The sequence below is a fragment of the Ruditapes philippinarum genome, unplaced genomic scaffold (genome assembly GCF_026571515.1).
Source record: "Ruditapes philippinarum isolate M1 unplaced genomic scaffold, ASM2657151v2 ctg25_1_1_1_1, whole genome shotgun sequence".
Taxonomy (NCBI): domain Eukaryota; kingdom Metazoa; phylum Mollusca; class Bivalvia; order Venerida; family Veneridae; genus Ruditapes; species Ruditapes philippinarum.
In genome coordinates this window covers 305851-314599 of record NW_026852675.1, presented here as the reverse complement: position 1 = coordinate 314599, position 8749 = coordinate 305851, and the positions used below count along the sequence as shown (strand labels likewise).

The following is an 8749-nucleotide window of genomic DNA, read 5'->3' as shown; positions in this document are numbered from 1 at the left end:
AAGTTTCTGTCGTTAAAAAGTTTTTTGAGACTCCGATTCATTGCGTGATTGAGCATGTGCAACAGATTCTTGCAAAGCCAAATATGCAAAAGGTCAAAACAATTCATTTAGTTGGAGGGTTTGGCGAGAGTAAATTATCCCAAAACCTCATACAGCAATACATAAAGAACAAGATAATAATTATCCCGGAAGAAGCAGGCCTTGTTGTTCTCAGGTGCAGTACGGTATGGACATTTTCAGGATATTGTACGGTCAAGAATAATGGCCCACACGTATGGAATGTCTGTGCGTGAATATTTTATCGAGAAGAAACATAAATATGCAGAAGTAAAAGTCATAGATGGTATAAAATATGCTGGTAATATTTTTGGAATTATTATCAGAGCTGGGGAAGAAGTAAATATTAGGAAAACAATTTCTAAAGGTCCATACACACCTACTGACCCTGACCAAACGTCATTAAGGGTTTTTTGTACAGAAGAAATCGATCCTAAATACACAACAGACATTGACTGCAAGCACGTGGGTACGCTTAGAGTAGTCCATGCAAATAACAGATCGAAAAAGAATAATCGACTAGAAGTCTCGTTTATATTTGGTGATACTGAACTTCTCGTTAAAGCTGTTAATATCAGAACGAATGAAGAGTTTTATTCTTATATGGACTGTCTATAAAGAGTGAATACATAAAGCACGGTCTTCTTGTCGACAAATGTATAATACCTTTGCTTGAAAATAAATGCAAACGTTGTTTAGACTGCAATTATTTGTCCTCAAAAAAAAAACTTATGATGATACATTCTCTCGAACATTGGTTACGTACATATCCCTATGAAATTTTCATTTTTTCCTGTATAAAGACGTATTTTATAAACGGTAACGAGGTTGCGCCGCTGGCTTTCCACATTTACGGATCAATTTAATCAATTTGCAGATGTTTTTCAAAGGGATATTTTACATATAAAATGAATTGCATGTTTTTTTAAACAAATATCATACTTTCAAAGCAATATCACGACTTAAGAACTAATATTTAAAAATTTGGCGCAAAGTTACGTGATTGACTTTGACTTGTTTGCCTGAGGCATACTGATGACACGTGCTCTTGCGAAATTCTTGAGAATCATTTGACTTATCAAATATAGATTTTGTTTCAGTGTTGATAACGCACGAAAGTTTCACACCCTGAATTTAGTGCAGATGGTTGTATTTATATATATTTCGCATGTGGAACTGCCCATACGTCATGGATGAATGTTGTTTTTTTAATAATATATAGAATGTAGCCAAATCAGTTTTGGTAAAATTTCGGTATGATGTATCAAGAGTTTATTAATAGATCAAATAGGGAGAGCGACGTTCACCAAATGCAGTCCCGAACAATAGCATACCAATCAAGACCACTGGTGAGGCATCGGTAAGGCAACGATCAGGGCAACGAAAAAAAAAAGAAGTGGATATTATAAATACGAGTACATGTAAAAATCATTGAAAACTTTTGTTAGTTGTTCTTTTTATACATATTCAAACACGAAAATGAAATAAGTAAACCAAACAAATTTCTTGAAACCAAAATAACAAAAACATTAAATTTTGCTACTCTTTGTCTTGGAGAGTGTTTTCTTTATATTTAATTTAAAAAACATCACTTGAAGAAACGACGTATACAATGTCATATGTCCCACAACAATATTCATTTGTCTGTCGTTTTGTTGTACAAAGTTTCTATTCGTGTTTGAAGGCTGAGCACCTGTATAAAAAGAACCGCGTCTTCCTACATTAAAGAGACTATTAATTCATCTTTGAACAGCCCATATACCCAAAACGTTTATGTCTAAATACATGTAATAAAAGACCAAAAGATTCAAATTAATTGTTTTGTGCATGTTCTGACAAACATTTTACAGACAGTTACTCACTGATATCCTAAGCGATCAACCAAGTGTCAGATCTTCGAGTTTAGTTATAATAGAGACATGTCCTGATTTTTTGCAGTTGAAAAAATATTTTTATGATCAAACTGAAGTTTATTTATGTTATTGTGTATTTTTAATATAAAAAAAATACAATATTCTTATTCAAAAAGGATGTTATGAAGATAACAAGGTACATGTCATTTTAGCAAATTTGTGTCTATATAACCAATTGTTTTAATAAAGTCAGATTACGCTACTCAGAACCAATATATTCATTTTTATCAAGATGCATATCAGTGTGTCAGAGTTACTTTGACTAGACAGTATCAGTATAAATTAATGTCTCTTAGTTAACAAGTTCAACAGGTGCACATTGAATGAACGAAGAAGAAATTGTATAACGTACACCCTTCATTAATAAACTGTTCACACATGTTTACAAAATTACTACTGATAAAATGTTATAACACATATGCATCTAAATCGTTTGCTTTGAAAAAAACGTTTTTTGGGATATTATGGTTTCCTGAGTTTACTATTTACCTGTTATATCCATCATAGTGTGAGCAGTTCTCTTTCCTATATTGTTAAATGCAATGAAGTAAATAAGCTTTTGTAATCACAGCTACGTACATGCATATTCATCTAAGAAAGCAGTATTTCACTGACTGAATATTTTTATGTTTATTAAGATATGGCATTTGCTTTGTGTGTAGCTGCTTGAGAGAGATTATTTAGAAGATTATGATATGACCATTTTACTGTTGTTGTTTTTTTGTTTTTGTTTTTGTTTGTTCTTTGTTTCATAATTTTATTGCTATCTTTCTTAACCCCATGTGATATTCAATTGTTAAATGATGTAAGGTTCCAAGCTACACTAGAAAATTAAGGAAGGAACATAAGGAAGGAATTTTTTTAGTAAAAACTTCTTGGGTCTTATGTAAACATTTTATTTTCAATGAGTTTTTATCTCAGACATAAAGCATATGTTTTCGTTATTTGATTTTCTAACATTGATTTATTTTTCACTTTTGCTAAATACCCTATAAACTTTTATAAAAATTAAACACAAAGTATATTGACAAATTAATGAAAAGGCATGTATGAGGCAATTTTTATTTACATGTAATTCTTTTGTACGCTTATTATGTTTCCTATATGTAACTAGTATAGGCATGTGGAGATAGTCTTACATACAAAGTAATTTAAAAAAAACGTAATAACGAACTATGTAATAAGTACCTACATATTAAGGAAACTTTTTTAATGTATATATTGTATATCAGCCCCAACGTCCCTTCAGATATTTGATCTTTTATATAACATTATTTAATGGATTTTTTTATATCCAACCCCAACAAGAATTACTTAATAAAAAATAATGGAATTTTTATCAATCGGTGTAAACACATATCTTTTTATAATTATTAATTATCTTTGTGGCTCATCAAATAAAAACTTCAATATTCTGAACATATTTTTATAGTATCATATTATAAAATTTATCACAAAAGCACGTCCCTAGAATTATATATATCATCCATGAAAATAATTTTCATTCATAATGCAAACTGTAAATATTTTTCTTTTCTTAGGTTGGTTTTCTCACCCAAAATATCTTCCAGCTTTAACGCATCGGTCAAAGCCTTTTCTTGTATCCAAAGGTTACAAATATCGATATATTCCACTGAAAATAGTCTAAAATTGAAATTGTATCAGGATCAGTTCGACTGTACCAGTTAATGGGCATCAATGGTATATGCAAGCTGTAATTTTCAAGCATCACTTTCATTCTTCTGAAAATAAGTCATTTCTTTCAATGTATATGTGTATTGATATGTTTCATCATCAATTTGTTTTGTTTATCCTTTTGAAAAGTTTACATGTATCCATGACATCATATTTTCTTTTGGTTAGCTCTAATACACTAAGTACGTGACTTTGTTTCTTTGTTTGAATTTGGAAGACTTTTTCTGAACGATCATCAGAAGATGATTACAGAAGAGTTCATTGCTGAAACAGTAAAATACTTGAACCCGCATTTTAACGCCCATATTTTATCTTTTCTTTCCTTTATTTTGTAATTGTCATTAAATGGCTACTGACACACATTTTATTGTGAAAAGTATTGTATAATTATGTACAATTTCGTTTTGTTTGTAATGTATGTAAATCTATTCTGACAAGACAAATCAACACCAAGATAAAGTTTTTGTATTACTTTCAATAAACATTGCACAGTAAAAGAAAACAACATCGTTGTTATTTTGTTCATGACATACCATAATATCAAAATACTATTATTAAGAGCATACTTGTCATGTTAAAGCCGAATCTTGTGTTATCATCATTTGATGCTCATACGGTAGTTTATACAGAACTTACTTTAGTCTGATTTTGTTGTTAGCTATTAGCATATTGACAAACTCTTGAATTCGTTCCTGGAACAAACCAATTGTAAGAAATCCTCAGGATTGTATCCTACGTAAATAGTACACACATCGTCGAATCATATTTTTGTCCGATTATTAATGTTAATGATTCAGAAGAGAAAACAAACATAACATCACTTGACGAGAAGTCGAGATGACACGTGCATCATTCGCTCGAGATAACTATTTAGTAAAACAAAGGAAAGTAGCACATAAAATTTGAGCTGGGCCGTGGTGAGAGTCTGTATAAAATTTCCCAAACATGTATTAATAACAATATGAACGCATATGATTCATATAATTATTATTTTGAGATATACTTAAAACATGAATGAACAAACATTACATGCAAATTTTTAGATATTTATTAAGACTAAAATTTGTTTGCAAACTTATTTAAGAGTAAAATTGAACTGTTCCAATGGGAAGTAATGACAAAAACAAGTTTGTGTCACCTTTTGGTCCATCGATGCCCAACAATTGTAAAGGTAGATCTATTGTCAATCAGTGATGAAAAACAGGTCAGTTACCAAAATCAAATAGCTTTAAGTCTTCTGCGAAGTTTTGAAGTTCTGAAAACTTCAAGATTAAATGTCCTTTTAATTCAAACATAATGATTAAAAACATGCGATGCTTTCATTTTTACTTTGCGTTTAGGAATACCTTGACAACACACTGTACGCCTGAACTATTGTCTAAGAATTAAAGAATTAATCCGATTAAAGGTAATGTCTAATACAAGTGAAGGTAATTATAATAGTGGAACAAATCACGACCAATCAAATAGCTTCATCCACGATTGATTATAGTTTAGCATAGCCTAGATAACAACTGCAGACATAAGGAGCATACACTACTTAATTCGTATATATTCACAACGTATATCGTTACATATATGTTTGTGATAAAAGAAATATATGAAAAAAGAGATTTTGAAAATCTCACACTTATAGATCCTGTAACACAGTTTTTTATGGTTTAATATAAAAGATATGATGCTCAAATTAAGATTTATCAATATTGTACGTTCCACAAAGCATTATTTGTAAAGATATTACCGAATTTAATATTTCATGTAAATAAAGGAAGGTAATTAGAAATTTGTTTTCTATAAATTCTAAGTCAAATTTTCCAATAAGAAATGAAAGCATATAATCTAATGATTACTTTTAATATGTACAAATATTTGTAGTACATATTTTACATGTTCTTCGATGTTTGAAAATTGTTGTATTACCATAATTATATACATATATAATTTCACCCAAGAGTGGTATACAACGTCAATTACAAAACATACAGGATCTTTTACATTGTTAATCTGCTACAAATGTGTTGGACTAATTTTTACTTGATATAAATAAAATCAAATTAAACAAAATAGTTATGATAAAAGTTTTCAATAAAAATATATGAAAATTTCAGTGGCTAGCCTTGCTTACTGTAACAAATAAAACTAATGCCTCATGGAATTAACGTATATCTTGAAGTAATGGCTTGCAACTAATGTGTTGTTTAACAGATGGAACATAAAGATCACTTTAAAACGATAAGTTACTTGATAGATTTATATAAACAGTTTGAATAAAAATATATTCATCTATCAAGGAAACATAGTAAATATGTTGCGGTTGAAACATTAGTCGTTGCGCTTTTTGTTCCATTCATTTATTATGCACTTTCTCTTAGACATATTCGCATTTGTAAATTGCAGACATCATTTTTTTTTATTTTCTTCAAGGCTCACAACAGAGTACATTGTTGAAAAATCTGTACCTGAGAAGGTACAGGCTAGTGTTGTTTCGGTTAGAAGACTAACGAAATATTATATTTTTCTGTTTCCATCAACAAAAAGGGCAATTTCTTCAATTGTTTTAGTTAAAATGGTTATTGATTACCCAAGCATGTGTTGTTACAAGACTTGAAACAAACATGGAACCACGTGCACATACCAAACTGTCTTACGCAATGGTCTTATTAACCGTTTGGTTATTAAAAGGTTATTATTTATGAAATGTTTTTAACATGGTATCCTGTTAATATTCTGAATCTACGAGAATTCTGACTTTTAAGAGTACGATTATATTGATGTTATCGAATTGCACGTAATCGTTAAATGCTTATCAAACACCCACAGAAAGAAATCAAAATATTTACAGTTAAGTGTTACTGATATCGTTAAGTTTTATGTAAGAGAAAGACATGATCCACCTGTAGATTTCTGAATTAATCATTTTCAAACTCTCTACCGACTGTCTATAAATTTCTGGCCAAGAAAAAACGAATTTTGTGATTTTGATAGGTGTTACATTATGGCAACATACGGTTTTCAAGGCTTTTGGTCGAGTCACAATCAAAACATCACATACAAGTCTGAAATCACAAACTTGAAGGAAATTGTAAACAATAAAACACATGATCAAGTAAGAATAATTCATTTGATACATGTCAAAAGTTCTAATTTACATAAAAATGATATACCCTTTGTTTTTATTCCTTGTCGCTAAATTTAAAAAGGAAAAACATGTGCAAATTTATAAATGTAATTATAAAACAGAAAACATAATAGATTAAGAATTTATGCTTTCTTTGTGTTTTTATGCTTTTTTTGAATTTTTTTGTATTTGAAAATAATCTTTAAATCAGCATTTGATATGTAACATCATTTTCACATTTATTTAGATTATTTGAAAGCATGTAAATTAAAACAAAAATGATATTAAATTTAGATTAATTAAATGTGGGTTTTTTCAACATTGAATATAAAATTTTTAAACTGCAAATAAATAAAGTCAGATTATTGAATATTCAAAGTTTTGCTTGTTGTTTTTAAATTTTTTTTTGTATAATGAAAGGAGGTCTTTCATTTAATTTACTTTCAAATTTAAAAATGTTTTAATAAATAATAATCTAACATTTTTATTTATTTTCGTTCTTAGAAAAATAAAATTAACTTTAAAAAAATTTTTTGATTAAGAATATGGAAAAATAATCAGAGGAAATTGTATGGTCATTTAAACAAGTACCCTCAGCTAAGGAACCTTATAAAACAAAAATAAAGGAAAAAAAATAAACTTTTTTACAATATTTTATAGGACATGTAACAGAACAATGTCAGTTTATAAATTTGTAGTCTATAATTGAAATATAGGAATATTATGGTTTTTTTATTTGAAAGGAAATATTGACCGGGTAAAATGAGTTAATTGCCCAAAATAAACGGTAATTTGATTAAAATTCGGAAAAAATGCTTTGAAATTCAAGCTATGCAATTTTAAGATTATTATTAAATGTTGTTATTTTGAACTATTGTAAATATAAAGAATTATTATTATCCCAGATATATACAGCTCCATTTTATTTTTTTGAAATATATGCTTTATTTAATTTAGCTATGTTTGTTTTTCAGGCGTTTAATTTTAGAAACAGCGTTTTTCATATGACTCATTGAATACTTTTTCAATTATTAAACATGGGAAATATCTTTAATAAGATTATAGTATATATTTATGATGTTGTTGTGTTCTGAATAATGACGAGAAAGAGGACAATAATAAATAATGTCTTTGCACTCAATGCATCATTCCAAAAGTTTTTTCTAATGTAAGGTCCAATAATCTTTGTATTGATAACGTTTGTCTTTTAATCAATACCCGTTATGCTTTGATCTTAACGTAAGGATGTAGTAAAAAGAACAAAAGTATATATTACAGCAAAAATTTTACTTTTTAATCTACAGTATTTAGGTACATGGTAACAAGAACTATCATTTAATGCTTAGTTCTAATGACATTTGTCACGTACATATGATATATAGGAAGTATTTTTATGGATTTTTTTTTAATTCGCAAAGGAAATACTGACCTGGCCAAAAACTGGACGGTTAATTGCCTTTAAAGTACAATATTGGTGTAAAAGTAAATATGATCATAATGTTGATGAAAACAAGATGCTGCTACAACATATGGAAGTACTCAGTGACTGTTTCATATTTGTTGGATAGAATCATTCGAAAAGTGCTGATACAAATTTCGCTTATACACTAATACTAAAGTACACAACATACATCTTTATGCCATGAGTTTACGTATGTAAAAAACAATTGCCTATTCTGTCAACACATAAAGAACGATTTTTTTGTCTCACTGTCAGTATGCATAGCACACAATTATATCCTAAGATTTTTATAACGTATATTGCAAATCAACGATTTTGATGATATGGCACTCTGATACTTTACCGTTACAAACAGCAGTTAAAAGGAACTGTTACATCATATATTTATACTTGTATGCTTGTCCAAAGGGCGTCCGTGGCCGCGTGGTGAAGGTCTTTGACTTCACACCTCTTGCCCTTATCGCTTTTGTTTCGAATTCAATGTATCCTTTGGATTATTTCATA

At 29.0% G+C, this 8749-nt stretch overlaps 1 protein-coding gene across 1 annotated transcript; it reads left to right on the top strand.

Moving 5' to 3' along the window:
- Positions 1 to 261: 261 nt before the first annotated feature.
- Positions 262 to 675, top strand: LOC132720801 (heat shock 70 kDa protein 12A-like). Its single transcript, XM_060705022.1, has one exon. The coding sequence runs from the start codon at positions 262 to 264 to the stop codon at positions 673 to 675; it is 414 nt and encodes a 137-aa protein (XP_060561005.1).
- Positions 676 to 8749: the final 8074 nt, after the last annotated feature.

Coding starts and splice junctions, on each gene's coding strand:
- LOC132720801 (XM_060705022.1), top strand. CDS start 262: ATGGCCCACACGTATGGAATGTCTGTGCGTGAATATTTTATCGAGAAG.